The sequence below is a fragment of the Scardinius erythrophthalmus genome, assembly GCF_964197995.2.
Source record: "Scardinius erythrophthalmus genome assembly, chromosome: 17".
In the NCBI taxonomy this organism is placed as follows: domain Eukaryota; kingdom Metazoa; phylum Chordata; class Actinopteri; order Cypriniformes; family Leuciscidae; genus Scardinius; species Scardinius erythrophthalmus.
In genome coordinates, this window is record NC_138237.1 from 7,341,067 (window position 1) to 7,361,973 (window position 20,907).

At 37.8% G+C, this 20,907-nt stretch overlaps 1 protein-coding gene across 2 annotated transcripts in view; it reads right to left on the reverse strand.

Annotated features, from left to right (window-relative positions):
- Positions 1 to 4,344: 4,344 nt before the first annotated feature.
- camsap1a (calmodulin regulated spectrin-associated protein 1a) overlaps positions 4,345 to 20,907 on the reverse strand; it is a 28,970-nt gene continuing 12,407 nt past the window's right edge. Inside the window, exons 4-18 of one of the 2 annotated variants that reach the window (XM_081390705.1) lie at positions 19,100 to 19,261; positions 18,803 to 18,883; positions 16,772 to 16,913; positions 16,070 to 16,209; positions 15,679 to 15,775; positions 15,404 to 15,569; positions 11,300 to 11,382; positions 11,031 to 11,115; positions 8,391 to 10,359; positions 7,531 to 7,667; positions 7,265 to 7,452; positions 7,082 to 7,181; positions 6,455 to 6,570; positions 6,202 to 6,320; positions 4,345 to 5,587 (exon numbers count right to left, since the gene is read on the reverse strand). In XM_081390705.1, the coding sequence (XP_081246831.1) occupies positions 5,297 to 5,587; positions 6,202 to 6,320; positions 6,455 to 6,570; positions 7,082 to 7,181; positions 7,265 to 7,452; positions 7,531 to 7,667; positions 8,391 to 10,359; positions 11,031 to 11,115; positions 11,300 to 11,382; positions 15,404 to 15,569; positions 15,679 to 15,775; positions 16,070 to 16,209; positions 16,772 to 16,913; positions 18,803 to 18,883; positions 19,100 to 19,261 (3,876 nt within the window). In that variant the 3' untranslated portion in view covers positions 4,345 to 5,296. Of the gene's footprint in view, positions 5,588 to 6,201; positions 6,321 to 6,454; positions 6,571 to 7,081; positions 7,182 to 7,264; positions 7,453 to 7,530; positions 7,668 to 8,390; positions 10,360 to 11,030; positions 11,116 to 11,299; positions 11,386 to 15,403; positions 15,570 to 15,678; positions 15,776 to 16,069; positions 16,210 to 16,771; positions 16,914 to 18,802; positions 18,884 to 19,099; positions 19,262 to 20,907 lie in introns of both variants that reach the window. The other variant, XM_081390704.1, reaches the window with a different exon arrangement.

Sequence of the window (20,907 nt, forward strand, 5' to 3'; positions counted from 1 at the left end):
TAAAAGCAGGTTTAAATATTGCCCCATTGAAGTCAACAGGGTGCAAATATTAAAAAGAGGATAACATGGTGTAGGCAACACCGATTTTTGTCGTTGTTCTCTGTATTGACAGCACTCCAAATGTACAAAAAAATGAGCTCAATGTTAAAATTGACCGGAATTCTCCTTTAAGAACCAGTTGGGTGCCGATAGCCTAGTGGTTAGCACAGAGACATACTGTATAGTGCAATTACACCTCCAGTGACCCAAATTAAATTCTTTTGCTGATCCCATTCCCCTTTCTCCACCCCACATTTTCTGGTCAATCGCTACACCGTCCTTTCTAATAGGCACACACAGACACACACACACACACACACACACACACACACACACACACACACACACACACACACACACACACACACAAAAACTGTGCTTGCAAATTAGTGAGTTTTACTTTACAGTTACATGGTTCCTACTGTAAACAGCAAAAAATATAGTTATATCTTGTCACAACTACCAGATTATTATTGTGATTCTAATTTTCAGCTAGTCCCAGAGCAGGTTGATGTAAAAAAATAAAATAATAATAAATACAAATTTTTAACACTAAAATCGCTATCCCTATAAATCCCTATAATGTTAACAAGCAAACGTGTGTTTGAATTTCAAAATTTTCATCATCATGAGATATGAATAAACAGGCTATAAAGAAGAAGCAGTACTATACCTTTGCCAGGGCATTTAGCGTGTTTGTTCTTAATCCGGTTTGGGATCCTGTCCCGTTCCCGTTGCCAGTTATCTGCCTGTTCTCTTTCTGGTCCTATCACAATAAAAGACTAAATTGAATTTCTTCTTTAAAGTAGCACTATATCACTCAAAATGAAACTGAAACACTTTGGGTTGATGCGTTGTTTGGTATGACATACCTTGTAAAACTTTTTCAATAATATTTTTAATTATTTAATAATTCTTTTAAATAACTTTTAATTAATTGAGAGCATACATGGAATACTTTTTAAGTTTATTTACACTAAAATGAACTAGTAATAAGAAAAGTTGACCAGTTACATCACTTAAGTTATAATTTCCCTAAGGCTTTGATATTGATACATTTTATCCTAAAATCATGATGATGAAAAAAAAAGAAGAAAAAAAAAAAAACAGACATATGCATCAACTATACCAAACTCTAATATTTCAGGAAACCACACTGGCCTAGAAAAAAAGGGCAAGAATATGAACTGGTGAAAAAACAAACAAGAGAAGTAAGATGGTCAGGCATCCTGTGACAAATGCGAGATCAACAAATGCCTGTTTTCTCTTTATTACCAGTAAAAGTGCACTTCATCATACTCAACTTACCAAAGTATTCTACTGTTCTTGTACTTTTGCACTTGGCATCGTAGCATGTCTCTTGACAAATATAACCTCGTTGACCCAAGCATTTATAACATCTCAGAGAGAATCCTTTAATGAAGAGACAGAGAGAGACATTCAGTGACCTTTTTAAAACCCAATTGAAAAATATCTTATGCTGTTTACTGTACCTCCAGTGAGAAGAATGAAAAGAAGAACAATTGAGACTTGCAGATGCATCTTGTGACGGAAGAGGAATGAACAGACAATGTCTCGTTTTCCTTTTATGTCTGCTCAAAAAAATGATTTTTTTTCTCTCTCTGCCAGTAACTCACATCACACACAGCATTGCCTCCTATTGCTATTCCTCTACACTCGTTTCTACAGTGAGCTTGTGATAAATCACATTGAGACAAAATCATTGTTTAGAACTTTCACATTTTCTGACTTAAACTTAAGTCTGACTTTGACTTAAACCAGAAAAGGGGTTTATAAAACACAAAAAATATGTTATTTTATTAGATATTTTAGGCTACCAGTGGCCAATTCAATTTGTGATCAATAAACAACCTGAAAAATCATCATGACTGTGCTTTCAACTTGTTTAAGCTGATTTAGCAGAAAAGTGGCTAAAACCTCATTTACTAGCATAACAATTCATATTTTTGTATTTCACAAAAATATGAAAATTTTTCCATTTTCAAACATTTGCACTTTCAGGACCCCAAATTGCCTGTCGTGTAAATGAACGGCCAACACATAAAACGTTTTCCGTTTTTAGTTGAAAACGGTGTCGTGTCAAATCAATCTGATGAGGTATTTTCCCCTGTAAAATGTCCTCCAGTGTAAAATAAACAGGTAGGGTGATTTACAGTGCAAAAAATGAGTCTGTTCTGGATATAAAGCTACTGCATAACTTCAGAAGACTTGAGTATAGGTAATAATTTTAGGTTTAGTTATAGTTTCATTTTGACAAGTGCATATAGCTGCCAACTTTTGAGTTTTGCTTGGAGTGAGATTTATGCCAGGGGTTGGGGGGATTAGTTTATTAGTGACAACATGTTACAGTGTTTACATACAATTTCTGGTAAGCTACGCTTTTTATTATTTCAATTCAATTCAATTATTGTGATTTGATTTAATATTGACTCATTTAGATAAATATTAGGTAGGCTACACAAGATAGGCATTACTTTTTCTCAAGAAAAAAACAACTCACCTAATGCTGTAAACATACAGAGAGCCCTAACAGCTGGCAGTATAAAATAACTCAAATTAAATATAATGCGTTTTTTTAATTATAATAACAACTTTATTTAATGATATAAGTAAAAATACAATAAATATGTAATATAGTAGCCTACACATATTTAGCTAAATACTCTCTATAGCTCTTTTTTTCTAGCCAACTAACGTGCTATAGCCTAATAATTATTATGGTCAAAATGGCTTTCCTGAGGTAGCCTAGCCTAAATGTTATGTGACATAATTGTTCTCCAGCTGTTTTATTGAACCCTTTGATTGATTGGTCGATATTATGTATGAGGAATATACATTTCGGTAAGTTGTACTGTATCTTTCACGTGATCGGGTCACGTGCCGCTAGGGATCTGTCGCGTCAACATTTACAAGCGCCAAAACGGTATTTATTGTTTGAAATTCGTAATAAAAGTGACAGAATCTGAGAGCTTGAGATTTTTTTTATATCATAATTAACCTGCTTTGTCTAGTCTGTCGGTCTCCGTGTCCTCTTTGCTTCGCGATTTTTCTGTGCGTGAGGAAACGGATGTGTGGCGTGTCGCGTGAGAGCGTGTGAAAAGTGTCAATTGTGTGAGTCTCACGGTGAATGCCTGAGAGTTGGCAGCTCTGCAAGTGGCACTGGAGTATGGAAGCTTGTTTCCGCCACAAAATAAAAAAAGATAATTGCAACTTTTTATCTCACAATTGCGAGTTTACATCTCGCAATTCTGACTTTATTTCTCAGAATTGCGAGATATAAAGTCAGAATTGCGTGAAATAAAGTCGCAATTGCGAGATATAAAGTCAGAATTGCGTGAAATAAAGTCGCAATTGCGTCTTATAAAGTCAGAATTGCAAGATATAAAGTCGCAATTGCGTGTTATAAAGTCAGAACTGCGTGAAAAAGTCGCAATTGCGTCTTATAAAGTCAGAATTCTGACTTTTTTTCTTGCAATTGCGACTTTATAATAGGCCTAAGCAATTGGGAGATATAAAGTCAGAATTGCATGATATAAAGTCGCAATTGCGAGAAAAAAAGTCAGAATTCTGACTTTATAAGACGCAATTGCGACTTTATATCTCACAATTCTGACTTTATATCTCACAATTCTGACTTTATATCTCACAATTCTGACTTTATATCTCGCAATTCTGACTTTATATCTCGCAATTCTGACTTTTTAACACGCAATTGCGACTTTATCACACAATTCTGACTTTTTAACACGCAATTCCGACTTTATTTCACGCAATTCTGACTTTATCTCGCAATTCTGACTTTATTTCTCATTGCGAGATATAAAGTCAGAATTGTGAGATATAAACTCGCAATTGTGAGATAAAAAGTCGCAATTATCTTTTTAAAATGTTTTATTCAGTGGCGGAAACAAGCTTCCATACTGGAGAGATGAATCTTTCTATTATGTTTTTGCAGGTTTCATTGACAAAAAAAGAAGAAGAAAAAAAGATTATTTAAAAAGCTGCACATTTAAAAGCAGTCTCTTAAAATTAATAATATCCATACAAAAAGACCAAAAATATGTTTTGTTTTTTAAATGCAATGATTTTGAAGAGATTTTCAGTCAAAATTCAGTGATAAAAAGCATGATCAATTGCTGCCCCCTGTTGGATACACAGGACATCTTATTTCTCACTGGTCAAAGACGAAAACCATTAAAGTTAATGTTTAACAGGAATAAAAATGTTAGGATTTTTTATTCTGGTCAGATTGCTAAAATTACCTCACACCCGAGATGTCATTTTGGTTGTATAATTTATTAAATTTCAGTGTTCTTCTTTAAAATAAATATATGGTAAATTAAAAAATAATAATAACAATAATTAAAGCAAAGTTTTGTACAATCCAAACATAAACAACAGAAAGCCCTGCTCACAGGAGACCCTGGAGTGCATACATTCTTTACTGAACACCCACACACACACAATCAGTGGCAATGTGTTTCTATGACAATCTGGTTCCTCAGTGAAGAATTATGAAAGTACATTAATACTGTCAGCAGTTAGCATGAATACATGTCAGAAAAGAAAAAGAAAAGATGGATAATACAGAACCATTTCATGATAAAACATTTTAAAACCATGAAAAGCTGAAGGTAAACATCTACACACAGTCACACACACACACACACAGTCACACACACACAGATCCCTTGTCACATGTTCATTGCATTGCACTGCTAAAGTAAGTGTCACGTATGAACAGCAGCATATGGAGAGGTATGAGAAACGCAAAACACCGGATGCGTTCGTACGCACATTCGTGTGACCATAGTACATGATTCATAATTCAAGTAGTGAGAGTGTTGTCTGTCGTTCCTGTGTAAATTAATACTACGGTAAAATCAAACAGAAAAGTGCCACATGCAGATTTCTGCCTAAAAAACCCAACACTGAACGATGACATAATTCTAAAACACATTCATTAACTCTGTCAATCAAACATCAAGCTCCACCCACTCCACTTGTTCCTCAGCTCTGCTCATGTGATGTCACAGCGCAGTGGCCAATAGGAGCGCGGCAGCTGGGTGAGCCAATAGGAAAGCAGGAGTCTAGTCTGGAATTTGAGAAGCTCGTGGACCAATAGGATAATAGGAGGCCTGCTCATTTGCAAAAGGACAGTTTAAGAGACTGGAATATAACCCAGTAGCCAATCAGAAAGCAGCGGATCTATCCGATGAGCCAATGGAAAGGAGGATCATTTTCTCTTGGAGGTGCTCGGCCGTTTGACCTGCCACAGGTGACCATGGATGGTGAGAGCGTCTACGCTGACCGAGACGGACTTGGCGGGAATGACGTTGAACTGCTTGCGGTCGGAGCTGTATTTGTAGAGTCTGTCGATCATTTTGCGGCTGATGGATCGCGGCCCGGTGCCTTTGAGCTTGACGATCTCCTCGGTTTCGGGGGAATACACGTACAGCGCCCGGAACTGGCATCCACCATCACGGAACAGGATTATCAGGTGGTTGGACTCGCATCGCTCGATTTCCTGTGGATTAATAGCAATGACTCGTTACATATTCAAATATAAATATCTATCCATTCATCCATCCATCTATCTATCCATTCATCCATCCATCTCTCCATCCATCCATCTATCTATCTATCTATCTATTCATCCATCCATCCATCTATCCATTCATCCATCCATCCATCTATCTATCCATTCATCCATCCATCCATCCATCCATCTATTTATCCATCCATCCATCTATTTATCCATCCAGCTCTCCATCATCCATCCATCCATCTATCTATCTATTCATCCATCCATCCATTCATCCATCCATCCATCTATCTATCCATTCATCCATCCATTTATCCATCCATCTCTTTATCCATCCATCTCTCCATCCATCTATCTATCCATTCATCCATGCAAATAATATAGTACATAGTAATGGTTCAGTATATACTCTGCATGCTTATTTTTTAAAGTATGTGAAACAGTATACTGTTAACAGTACAAAAATGCAGTAGTTCATAAGCATGCAGAAAATGTGCATACTGTGCACAGTATTCATACTATGAACTGCATATATGTAATAGTAAGACTGTAGCAATGTGTTTTGAACAGCCTGCTGTGATAGTAACTACACTCACCTCCAGAATGGCGTTCTTCTGTGCTTCATTGACTTTTCCTGCCAGACAGCAGTGAGCGATGGCATTCTGGATGATCGGTTTGTTGGACTTTGCACTAGGCTCCTTAAATAACCTGGGCCCTGAGGACAGCAAGGGGAAAAACGCAAACTGAGCTAATAATGCTGAAATATTCTGTTATCCTGGGTGAACAAAACACATAACATAATAAAACTATAAATGCATTCAAGAAGAGCAGTAAATGTGTGTATCTCACCATTGTATTCTGCTACAGACGTGATGGACGAGGCCGTTGAGCCGTTGTCCCAGTCTCGCTCCATGTTCCTGCTCGCATTTCGGCTCAATATGGGAAAAGATTCCACAGACTCCCCCCTGCAACACACATCCGGGAATTATGATATTATGATCTGATGACTGGACTGAAATCCAGTGAAAAGCTTCACATGCAATTACAAATACATGTACAAATCACATGCAATTACAATTATCACATGCAATAAAACCAATGATGCAATAAAAAATAAATATAAAATAAATATAATATAAATTACAAAAGATTAAATTAAATAAACATTAAAAATAAAAAATATAAATCAATTTAAAATATATTTAATTAGTTTATATATTTAATTTTTTATTTAATGTATTGTGTGTATATATGCATGTGTACACATACATGCATACATACACACACATATACACAATATATAGAATAAAAATATATTAATTAAGAATAAATAAATAATATTTTGGTTTAAGTAGCTCTGAATCTAGTAAAAAAAAAAAAAAAAAAGAAAGGATCAGTCAACTCAAAGTGTGATGTGTTTGCATAAAGCTGTCGCTTTGAGTCCAGAGAAGTGGGCCGCACATCTGCGATGCTCACCTGTGTGAACTGGCCCCTCCTGACGCCACACTGTCACCTTCAGTAGCAGCAGAAGCCAATGAGAGAGAAGATCCAGAGGGAGCAGAACAGAGACTCACCGCTGGAGAGAGAAAGAGTGGCGTTACCGGCTCAGAATCAAATGCATTATGTATGTATAGATGCATTAAAAGTACAGTTTCTTACGAGCCGAACAGGAAGATTCAGCTCGATGCAGTGATTTAGGGCGTGGCCTCCTGTTTCGTGGGCGTGGTTTGGCGACGCCCTGCTCCTCCAGAAGCTCTTCCTGCTTCCTGCGCAGGTACTCCTGTTTGATCAGCTCCCGACGAGCCTTTTCTTCCTCTTTACGCACGCGGTCTTCCTCGGCTTTTCGCCTGACACAAACAGACATAAACGACATCAAATAGAGAAAAGCTCTCCTATTTACTCTCTAGATGCAGCGTGACTGATACCTGGCTTCATCTCGTTTGAGCTCTGACTCCACCTCCAGCTGTTGCTTGCGTATCCGTGCCTCTTCGGCCTTACGCTGCTGTTTAAGAAGGAACGCCGCCCTCTTCTTAGCCAGCTCGTCCTCTGCTTTCTGATCATCCTACATACAGGAAGTGAAAGCAGAGGCAATGGTTTTCATACAAAACAAACAAACATACTAACCAGGCAACAGGAGACAAGTTTCATCTTTATCCTGCAATCTTTTTATTAATAACTTTTGGTAACACTTTATTTAAAGGTGACAGTTACACGTCATTACATGTACTTACTATAATAATAACAGTAAATTATGCATAATTACAAGTAACTAACCCTCAACCAAACCATAACTATATAGTAAGTACATGTAGTTAATTAATATTACTCAGTCCTTATTTGAGTACAATGTAACCATGTCACATTAAAATAAATTTTAACTTAACTTTTTTTTTATTCTTGATCATTGGTGTCTTTTTGTCCACACGTTAATGTTGCTTTTTATAGACTCTTACGGCTCTTACGACTCTTTTTATATTATTAAAAATAAATCACATTAAACCACTCTTCAGCCAACTATCTTATTTTATAATGCAATATAATTAAAATAAATTTTAATATGCAATTTAACAATTAGATAAAAACAGATTTAAAAATATAAATAATAATAATAATAATAATCATTAAAAATCCACAGTGTAGACAGAATCACTGATTATAATGGGTTCAACTGTCTTTTGTCGTGTCGCACTGCTAGTTTCCGGTGTAGACACAATGTATTATAATAATAATGATAACAATAATTGATAACAATAATAATAAAACAGTTATGTAAACGCTCTGGTACCTTGAAGAAGAAGCCCAGCCCAGACTTCTGTTCACCATCAGGTTCAGCGCTATCTTCTGACGGGTTAGCCGGGTCAAATAGATCTACTTCAATCAGCTGTGCTTTCGTTCTGTTTTCCTCAGATGAAACTGGAACGTTCTCCTCTCCAGAGCCTCTGGACTCGCTCCGCTCCCGGGTTGGATCGTCAGGCGGCGGCTCTGCGGAGGGGGGTTCGGTTTGGGGAGGGTCAAGGATGTCTGAGCGTCTGTTTGCAGATTCCTGCAGTTTGAATGTAGTATTCCGAATAATTCCTTTCAAGCCACGCCCACCCTCTTTAACCCCACCCTCTTTAACCCCACCCTCTTCCTCATTCTCAGCCCGGGGGGTCCTGCCACCCGGCGTCGGAGTGCTTGCTTTTGCTGCTGGACGACTGTTGGTATCTTTGCTCAGTTTGAGGTCGCTAGGTTTCGTCCGAGGCGTACGACTCGAGCTGAATCTGGGAGGACGCTTGGTCGCGGTGGAAAAAGATTCTGTGAACTGCACGGAAAGGCGCGACTTGGTCTCGTGCTGCTCCGGCGGCTGTTCGTTTAAGGTCGGCACTGTGATTGGTTTGGTTTGCGGTTGTTCCTGTGGGGACTGTACGGTCTGTTTCATGAGCAAGTCCTGCTGGAGAGACATTTGCAACATTTGTTGCTGTATCGCTCCGATCGCTTCGTTCAGGAGCTCGATTGAACGGCTACATTCGCTGAGATCTGGCTCTCCGCCCACATCGTCTGAAGCTCCGCCCCCTCCCATGACACTCAAACGATTGTTCTTATCCTCTGATGGAGTTACTGACGTTTCTTTATGCTCAGGGCCCTTTCCTCGAGCTTTCAGAACCTCAACGCATGCATCGTCCTTCGCAAGCGGTTTCTCCTTAAACACAATTCCCGTTTTGAGTGGGTGTGGCAGTGTGTCGCTCCTCCCTTTTTTAACGACATGCAAGAATGCCGCCTTTCCCAGCTGTTGCCGTTGGCGTGCCGACAAGTTCTCCATCTTTCTTTTCTGCATCTCGATGGCACGCCGTTTTTCCTCCAGTTGCATGCGAAGGTGTACAAGTTCGGAAGCGAAACCAGGGCGGCCACCTGGTGTTCCCGGACTCTTGTCCGAAGGGAAGTGCATGCTTTCGGATCCATCGGGAGTGGTTGTCTGCGAGCTTCCTGTGCTGGGACAACCATCCGGAAATCCGACTCTATGCCTGCGGCGTTCTGCGAAACTCGTCATGCGGCCGGTCGATGTGCTGCTGGCCTGCGACAACACGCTGGGGCAGGGACTTGCCCGCCCGCTACCTTCCTTATCGTCCCGTTCGTGCACACAAACGTCCTCACGCAATTTCACGGACTCCTCTTCCTCTCCGAAGCCCATGCATTTCCTCCCAGCTTGCATCAGAAGCGCTTTGGAAAGCTCTTGTTCTGGAACCTCTACATCTTCATCTTCCTCAAACTCAGAGTCTGAGACGATGTCCTCCCAGGCTCCGAGCGGACTGTCCCGCACACACTCCGCGTCGTCGTGCAGGAAGAAGCTTCCCGGGGATTGCTCTCGAGAGCTTTCTTGCTCTATGCTACTGATAGGAGTAAACGTCCGGTTAAGTATGCATTCTGTGGGCGTATGCGACCCCCGGCATCCCTGACCCCGTCCTTCGCCACTCTCCTCCCGTTTACTAATCCCCATTTTCTCCTTATTTGGTCGTAAAACTGCAGGTTGCAACGGTTCCAAGAAGAAACTATCTCTGGATGCAGCAGCACCCTCAGAACTAATGACAGCCAATAGCTCCTCCTCTTCCTCCTGGTTGTCATGGTTACGTGTCTGGGGGAGGGGCTGGCCATTGATGCGGTGTCGTGGAGTAATGGAGATGACGTTGGAGGCTAAACTGTCCTTGCTAATGGAACGAGCCAGGCTGATATTATCGCCATATATACGTTCCCAATCCGTCTCCATTTGAGAGATGGGTCTGAGAAAAGAGATACAGATGGGTTTATTTGAACGGGTTAGTCATTTATTCCAGGACTGGGCTCTATAAATGATGCAATGGTAGAAATGTGTCAACCTGTAGAGATTCTGCAAGTTCCAATTAAAAAGGAAAACATTCAAATGAGATAAAGTAGCTGTCATTTGTAAAGTACTTAATTTACTGGATTAAAAAAAAAGAAGCCATTAACACATTTTCATAAATTTTCATAGAATTTCCAGCAAAAATAACACAGTGATATTTTATGACCATTACCATGTCACAAAATTACTCTTGCCATGATATATTTTTGGTCAGATTGTCCACGCCTTATTAATTCTATATAAATGGCATTTAATGTGACATCAGTGTTATTTATTCTTATGTGTACAGTACATTTTAATTTTAGTACATTTTATTTACATTTTTAAGTTTTAGTCATTTTATTATGTGCTTTTGCCATTTTATTTAATTTTTTTAACTTCTTTTCAGCTTTATTATGTCAGTTTTAGCTTCAGTCATTTTAGTGACTGCAAGGCAACATTTCATTATATATATATCATTATTTACATTTTATTTTATTTCAGCTTTATTTCAATTAAAGAAAACCATTTTAATAGTTTTAACTTCAGTTAACAATCCCAGTACTGTGTGACATTAGACTTAACCCTAACCTTTGTCTCCGTTCTGTCCAGGCAAGCTGTGATCCAAGCATGAGTCCATCCATACGGGACAAAGAGTTTGACCTGTTCCTGAGCTCTGCTCACAGAATGACAGAGAGAGAGAGAGAGAGAGAGAGAGAGAGAGAGAGAGAGAGAGAGAGAGAGAGAGAGAGAGAGAGAGAGAGAGAGAAATTGATCAATTAGAGAATTCAGAATCAATTTAATCAATCTCAATCTAAATGTAATACTAAGCTAAAAGTTTAATTCGAAGATGTAGTTACCTGAACTCTCCTCCCCCTGAGAGGTCTTCTGTTGTCTCTGTCGTAATGGGAGGAGTGGGTGGGAGGGGGACGGGCTTCTATTTCTTCTGAAACAAAATCAGCTCCATTACAAGAAAAGTCAAACAGCTAGTTGCAACAAGGTGTGTGTGTGTGTGTGTGTGTGTGTGTGTGTGTGTGTGTGTGTGTGTGTGTGTGTGTGTGTGTGTGTGTGTGTGTGTGTGTATATAATATATATATATATATATATATATATATATATATATATATATATATATATATATATATATATATATATATATATATATATATTAGGGGTGGGAAAAAAAATCGATATTGCAATATATTGTTGTGCTCTCTGTCGCAATAAATAATCGATACACTAACGCCCAATATTACGGTGACCGGGAGGGGACATGTTCGGTTCACTTATTTTTGTCCTGCTGGCCACAACATATAAACTCGTGGGAACGTCATAATATCTCGTGGGAACGTCATATTAAGTCGTGGCCACAAGATCATTTTGTTGAGGTAACGACATCATTATGTCGTGGCCACGCGATGCAAAGTCGTGGCCTCAAGTCATATGTTGAGGGAACGATATATTTTTCTCGTGGCCACGAGATCATTTTGTTGAGGTAACGACATCATTATGTCGTGGCCACGCGTTGAGGGAGCCACAGCGGCCAATACTGTAACCGTACCATAGACTGGGCTACAGCAGACATGGAGATGACAGAAGAAATAACATTTTACTTTAAATTAGGAATGTCATATAAAGATATAGTGCGGTCTTTGGCATTAAGACATGCGTACGTTATTATAAGTGAAAGACACATGAAGCGCATACTTAGACTTTGTCGCACGCATATTTAGGGACCGTCTCAAAATTACATGCGACATTGGCATAAACATTTCTAACTTCAATAGCATTTGAAGACAATGACTTACAGTCATAAAACCAACTGTACACTGTTCACCCAGGTCTCATGTATGATGCACACCTTTTAGATTTTTGATATTTATGAAAATAAACTGCTAAATCATATATGCAAATATTGTAGGCCTATTTCACGACTGCCACATAGCCTACCTGACACCTAGATGAACAATGTACAGTTGGTTTTATGACTTTAAGTCATTGTCTTCAAATGCTATTGAGCTTTAAATGTGGTCATATTCTGTATATGATCCCACACAGTAGTGAAATACATAGCATTATTTGCATATGATAGCAGTTTACTGTCATATCAAAAATATTAAAGGTGTGCATCATACATGAGACATATTAACAATATACAGTTGGTTTTATGACTAAGTCATTGTCTTCAAATGATATTGAGCTTTAAATATTCTCATATTTTGTGTATGATCCCATACAGTATGTGAAATAGGCCTACAATATTTGCATATGATTTAGCAGTTTATTGTCATAAATATCAAAAATATTAAAGGTGTGCATCATACATGAGACCTATATTAACAATATACAGTTGGTTTTATGACTAAGTCATTGTCTTCAAATGATATTGAGCTTTAAATATTGTCATATTTTGTGTATGATCCCATACAGTATGTGAAATAGGCCTACAATATTTGCATATGATTTAGCATTGTTATGATTTAACAATCTAAAAGGTGTGCATCATACATGAGACAATGTACATGACTGTAAGTCATTGTCTTCAAATGCTGTTGAAGTTAGAAATGTTTATGCCAATGTCGCATGTAATTTTGAGACGGTCCCTATATGCGTGCGACTAAGTCTAAGTATGCGCTTCATGTGTCTTTCACTTATAACGTACCCATGTCTTAATGCCAAAGACCGCACTATATCTTTATATGACATTTCTAATTTAAAGTAAAATATTATTTCTTCTGTCATCTCCATGTCTGCTGTAGCCCAGTCTATGGTACGGTTACAGTATTGGCCGCTGTGGCTCCCTCAACGCGTGGCCACGACATAATGATGTCGTTACCTCAACAAAATGATCTCGTGGCCACGAGAAAAATATATCGTTCCCTCAACATATGATCTCGAGGCCACGATTTTGCATCGCGTGGCCACGACATAATGATGTCGTTACCTCAACAAAATGATCTCTGGCCACGACTTAATATGACGTTCCCACGAGATATTATGACGTTCCCACGACTTAATATCACGTTCCCACGAGTTTATATGTTGTGGCCACGACAAAAATAAGTGAACCGAACATGTCCCCTCCCGGTCACCGTACAATATCGATATTTTATTACAACACAAAATGATTAATTTACCCGTTGTCAGTGTCACTGTCACTACCCAATATCTACCATTCTGTTTGCGGGGGGCGCTGTTCGAGTAAATAGGGGTAAAGTGGCGCAAACAGCTGCCGGTGAAGAACACAAGTTAACTAACAACAACAGAGAATTGCAGAAAAAAAGAGAAGCAAGAAGAATGGCGGAAAACAATAAACAAGTAATAAAAACTCGTGAGTGTTTTAGCGCAATTTTCTCACCTCATGGGATCACAACACTAAGAGATAGTAAATCTTTTCCTGGATTTTTTTTGTGCGTTCCCGAGATTAGACCTTCCCTAACATAATGCCGAAAACCTGAAGTCTCTAGGTGGTCTGGTTGAGGAGTAGATAGAAGTGCAAGATTGGTGTGCACAGACAGAACAGAAATGAAAAATTGCGCTAAAAACTAATCAAAGACCCACCCGCTAGTTTCCACTCTGAAGGGTTTTACGAGACAGTCGACGGAAAGGCACTGGATAAAGACTATGCAATCTGCAAGAACTGCTTTGCAAAGATAAAATATAACAGCAACACTACGAATCTGCAAATGCACCTCGTTCGCTACTGACGTTTCAGTATTATGGTTTACACATGTTAATGTTCATGTTGTTTTGTAATGTTCATGCACTTTTATCTGTCTAGATGTACAGTGTTTACATTTAAGACCAGGAGTCAGTGAGTTATTATGCAAATGCATATTTCTTTGCACAATGTTGGAAATGTTGGCATTAATAAATGCATAAAATTTCCTTATTCCTTCTTTTTCTTTTCAGTCACATATATCGTGATATATCGTTGATGAAATTTCTTCCAATATATTGAATATCGTAGATATCGCGAATTGTGATATTATCATATCGTGGACCACATATCGCCACAGAATTGAATCGTGAGGTACCTGTATCGTCCCACCCCTAATATATATATATATATATGTGTGTGTGTCTGTCTAACTAACTATGTAATTTTACACAAAATTCAATAAAGAAAAAATATATTTAAAACACAAAACATCCATTAGCCATTGACAAACCAGTCTGTAGATTTTGGGAACTGACACTAGAGAGAGCTAGGGCTATGTTCACACTTTCAATCCAAATCCGATTATTTGTGCATCCATTTGGAATCTGATCTAAAATTATTGACTGTCCTCATTGTGTATCGCAACTGTTCAGATCCGATTTTGAGTGTCCCATGCCGCTCTTTCGTTTTATAGAATATCTATAAAATAAAATGCCTAATATTAAAGATGAACGAGAAACACTCTTTGCCATCACGGCTATTTACCTGCAGCAAAAGGGCAAATGACGGTCTATCGGAGCTCACAAAACCATTCAGGCTCAGAGTCAGCACGGCGAGTACCACCGTATGTACACAGAGACATATCATAACTGATAGGACAGTTGCTGACTGCTAAGATGAGCTTCTCCATCTTGCATCGGATCACATGCTACTTCAGACTTCACTTCTATTGGTTGTCACACCTAAAAGTCACTCTTCATTTGCATAAAGTTGAACATATAGTTTAATATTCCCTATAACAACGTCTGAGAATTAAGTTTTATTTGGCATGAGAAAACCAAGATCAGAGCAGATCTGATCAGAGAGTCAGACTGAAACGGATTTTCAGAAATGAACAGGATTTCAATCGGATATGCACAAAAATCAGATTTGGACTGACAGTCTGAACAAGGCTTAACACTGTTAACTCGTTGTTTTAATCACAACCCAATTGCGATATTGCATAGTTTAATGCAATGAAGTGCAATTGTAAAATACGTACTGCAACGTGTAACAGATCATTAGGTACTTCAAATAGACTTACACAGACAAGGAGTCCTCAGGGTGCAAGTAATACCGCATGCAACCGTCAGGATTGGCAGCTGTCGCCAACGAGTCGGCTGAAGGAGACGGAGTTAAAAAGCTACGCTTAGTGGCATTGGATATGGGCACATGGGGACGGGAACTCTTTGGCTGAAGAGACGCTCTCACTGTCAGATTGTCAATCACAACACAGCATAATAATAAAGAGTGAATGAGATGGACTCTTCAGATAGAAACTAAGTGTGCATCTGAAACCTTTTAAGACTCAGTTCTTACCATCTTTAATCTCTTGTAGGTCTCGTGGCTTTACGAAGTCCGGCTTCACTACTTCAAACCACCAAAAGAGCTCAGCAACGAAAACCATCACGTTGTGCTGGAGGAACAAGAGCAAGTCAAAGTCGGGCAGGGAATCTGTTAGCTGTCAGTTAGCACACATAAGCTCTGGTCTATAACCTAGCGAGCCGTCTACTAAGTAAAGTAAATTAGTTCAAATAAAAAAGAATAATCATGTTAGTTAAATAGCATTAGTATTTGTATGCACTGTATTCTGGGACTGTCTTAACTGTGAAGGATGCATATGATGCTGTTTTAATTTGGCCTTTGGTTTCTTAAAAAGAAACCCTTTACAATACTTTTATAGTGCAGAATGACATATTTAGGTACGGACCTTTAGCACCGGTGGGCCGTAGAGCAGGTCTTCAGTCTGCAGGTAAAAACACCTGTTCAGGTATTCGTTAGAAAACTCCCGCAGAAGATGGATGTTGTACACACTATCCGACAGAGACGTCACTTCCTTCAGACATATGTCTAATGGAGAAAAACAACGCTGATACTTAAAGAGCTTTACAAATAAAAAAATAAAAAAAAATCTGTATGCACAATTTCTAAATCATTCTTGCATTAATTGTCGAGTTTAACTGATCAGTTGGCTTTGTATATTACAAATAGTGTTGACAAATTGCTTTGGTTTCCTTTTTTGTAAGTTGCTTTGGATAAAAGTCTGCTAAATGTATACATGTACATGTATTAACAATTTTCGAAAGAATGAATTGAGAAAATTATTGCACATTTGTGTGTGTGTGTGTATATTTTAGAGAGAGAGAGAGAGAGAGAAAGAGAGAGAAAGAGAGAGGTTAGTATGAATATATGAGATATTTGGGGTAAGTATGAATATTACAAATGATATCTATTTCAAATAAATGCTGTTCTTTTGAACATTCAATCAAAGAATCATTAAAAAAGTAGAATCAAATACCAATTTTAACTTCAAAACTACTTGAAAAAAAAAAAAATCTGTATAAATAATTTCTAAATCATTGTTGCATACATTTTGAGTTGAGTGTGTGTGTGTGTGCGCGTGTATATATACCATCTAGCCTCATGTATTCAGGGCAGTAGAAGTGTACGACCGCTAGCAGTGCTGCTCCGTCACAAACGTCCTTCATCAGGTCCTCCATCACAGACAGGTGAGGGAAAGAACGACCGGACAGGTGTTCTCTACGGTAACGTACCTAGAGAGAGCAGGCAGGGACTTATAAAGCATCTAACACAGATCAGACACATGCACAGTCTCTCACATACCAAATGACACGCTCACTTCAAACATGACAGTTCACTCGAAAATGAAAATCCTGTCATTTAACTGACTCATGTCACTCAAAAATATGTTTTTGTTCTTAGTTAGAAATAAACACAAGTATCTTTTCCATAAAATAAATGTGGATAATAATTCTGTCAGCTAAGCTCCAAAAAGGACACAACACAAAAGTAGTCTGTACAAGTTAATAATAATTATTATATTACTTAATATTAAAGCATTACGTTCAAAGTCTTTGGATTCCATGATAACTGTGTGAGGAACACACTGAAATGTAATTTTTTGTGTGGAAAAAAAAAGTATTTTTTGTGATAATTTGTTGAAAATCTTGCCCTCTGTCTTAGCTCTGATTTTTTTTTTTTTATCCTTACGATACACACACACGACAGCATTTTCATTATGAGTGGAACAAACCTTGAAAAAAAATAATAATTCATGCAATTTTGAAAAAACCTTCCTAATGTGGAATGTGTTATGTGGCAAAGTGGCTTCTTCTGTGTCAAATAATTTAATATACAGTATATATAGACCTATTTCAATCAATCTAAAAATCCTGAGGTTTTTTTTTTTTTTTTACTTAAAATAATAATGTATGAAAATATTTCATTTAAATAATATCCATAAGACATATATAGATATTTTTGGTGGTTTTTGCAAAATAGAGGGAGAGGATCAGATTGGACCTGGAGCCAGGATCATAAAAGTCGTTTCTCCAAATTCAGTTTAAAAGTAATTTTATTTCACTTTCTCTTCTATGGTGAGAGTCTGAAGGTCTTTGCCTCTACATCACAGATCCAAACACTCTTCTGGACCTTTAATGTTGAAGTCAAACACCTTCAGCAAACACAAAATAATCCACTGAATGACATTTTGAATGATTGGATGTGTGGATGCATGAAAAGACAGATGGATGAATGGAAGAGTGAAGCATTGTGTGTGTGTTAAAGGTTTGCTACTTGATAAATTATTGTCCGAATGTTTGGGATTGGTAAGACTTTGTTTTTAAAAGAAGTCTCTTCTGCTCACCAAGACTGCATTTATTTAATCAAAAATACAGTGAAAACATTAATATTGTGAAATATTATTACAATTTAAAATAACTGTTTTCTATTTGAATATATTTTAAAAGTTGTATTTATTCCTGTGATCAAATATGTATTTTCAGCATCATTACTCCAGTCTTCAGTGTCACATGATCCTTCAGAAATCATTCTAATAAGCGGATTTGCTGCTCAAGAAATATTTCTGATTATTATCAATGTTGAAAACAGTTGAGTGTGAGTACTGTACCACACGAGAGAATTCCACTGGCTCCAGCATGCAATGGGCCAAGGCATTCATGAGATCAGGCTGAGACAGACAGAGACAAGACAACGAACAACAGAGAAAGAGAGAGAGGTGGACAGAGAGATGAATGCATGAGATGCACAATGACACACACGTTACCCCTGCCAAACATACACACACTATCTAGTCATTTGCCCGGAGCATGACATGGCGGACACAGGGGGCGCTGTGGCACTTACAGGCACGAGCTTCCAGTACCATTTTGAGGGAGACTATCCGACAGGAAGGGGCGGGACAAGAGAGACAAACAGGAAGAGCATAAAGGTTAAAGGTCGAGCAGAGAAAGAGGTGTAGGGAGAAGAGAATGATCAGATTTAAAAGCAATCGAATCTGATCACAGAACAGGGTTAAACCATCTAGTAAAATGCACAGTGAGCGATTCAGCCAATCAACGAAGAGGCTTGCATGCTAACGGTCTACTATAGGATGGGTTACGAGACTCGTGATTGGTCAGACCTTCTGATGGCACGGCGAATCCATCAGCGGCTGTTTCATCTTGAGCTCCTTCTCCGAGAGCTCTCTCGTCTTCAAGATCACCTGCAACACAAACACAAACAGTTCAGCGTACTTGACTCCATTTTACACTGTAATAAAGAGTCTGATATACTATAAACACTATTAGACACCTTAAAGGTACAGTATCAAAAATAGCCAGTTGAAGGGTGAGGGAACATGTTTGGTTCAAGAAACCTTGACTAACCTTATATATATATGTGAACTTAAATGGCCAAGTTAAAGAAAAACCAAACTGACCTTGTTGATCCAGAACAGCATGGCGTCCTCCATGTCGAAGGGAAGCTCTTTAGAGGCGCAGAAGGAGGAGAAGCGCTTGACGCTTGCCACGACTCTCTCTACAGCCATCATCTCCACAGTGTACGCCATCATCAGAGCGTCTATCAGCGGAATGTGAGAACTCTATACACACACACACACGTAACAAAATTAAAGATATATACAAATATAATAATGACATAAAAATGACATAGACATGAATAAAAAAGACAAAACATAAAAATTAAAATATAAAAATATAAGTCAATTCAAATTATTAATAAATACTATAATAGTATACAAATAATACTAAAATAACACTGCTGGGAAGTTACAAGTTTGAAAGTCATAACTGATTTGCATTTTTATCAGAGTAAATATACATAAAGAAGTAAATAAGTTAATAAAAAGTGTAATCATAAGAATGATGGCATAATATATCAATACTGATTTATATATTTATAGTAATTGAATATAACAGATATAGTTAAATGTATATTTAAAATATACTGTTTCTTTGTTAAAAAAATGTATATTAAAATATTTAACAATATATAACAGATCATTTTTTTACATTGACATCACATAATACTATGTTTTAAATTTTAAATCAGTGATTGGTGTCAGTTATCTCACAAAATAATATGGTTATTTTGCATTGAATCAAATTTTCTGTAAAATATTTTAACTTTTGTCAATCTGATCAAATTTGGAGTAAAAAAGGAGTCAATGTCTTATATCGATCAATACTGTTATAAACAAACAAATAAATTATTAAAGCAACAACAACAACAACAACAACAACAACAACAAAAAAGGCTATTACCAATATGGTGATGATTTACTGTGCATCCCTAGATTACATTGCATTGACAAATTGCATTATTTATAAATTGCATTTATAATGTTAAAGTGGTCTTAAAAATAGAATCACATTTCATGCGTAAAGAAATATGTGCACAATATACATACAGCATATCGATGGAAAAATATCGAGAGTAGTATGCCATTCCAAACATACTGAAAGAAAGAGAGAGACGTTTACATGATCTCTCAACAAGATGGAGGACTCAAGAGATTCAGCCGTATAAGGAGAACATCAGTCCTGTTGTACTCAATCTCTGTTTCACACACACACACACACACACACACACACACACACACACACACACACACACACACACACACACACACACACACACACACACACACACACACACACACACACACACACACACACACACACACACACACACACACACACACACACACACACACACACACGGCGCAAGTGTTTGTCAGGGAACTGGCAGAAAGTCCACTGCCTCGGTTTAATGATGGGAAAAGAGTCTGAGAGTCATTCAGAAACACACTCTACACACACAAACCTCAGAGCTCAAAGGGCTGATCTGATTCCCTTCAATCGAATGCGTTATTACTCTGATAGCGTCTATAAACATGTCAACATTCTCAGGAAAATTCTCCTCAAACTGTCCATACAAGAAGAAAGTTTGTGCTAATGTCTGCGATACAAGCACTAAAAGAAAGAAAGAAATATGAAATTATTTACTTACTTTAATTTTATCAAAACCACTGGAATGCAGGTCACATTATTTATTCACATATTTTATTTATACTATTTATATACTATCATACTCTTCTAGCAATACTGAGAATGCACAAGTACTTGTAATCATGTTGTGACACCCTTCGGAAGCAATGACACGTGAAATCAAGCATTCCTGGGAAGCAGTGCTGTTATTGTTAACTAAAACTAAAACTAAAAAAAT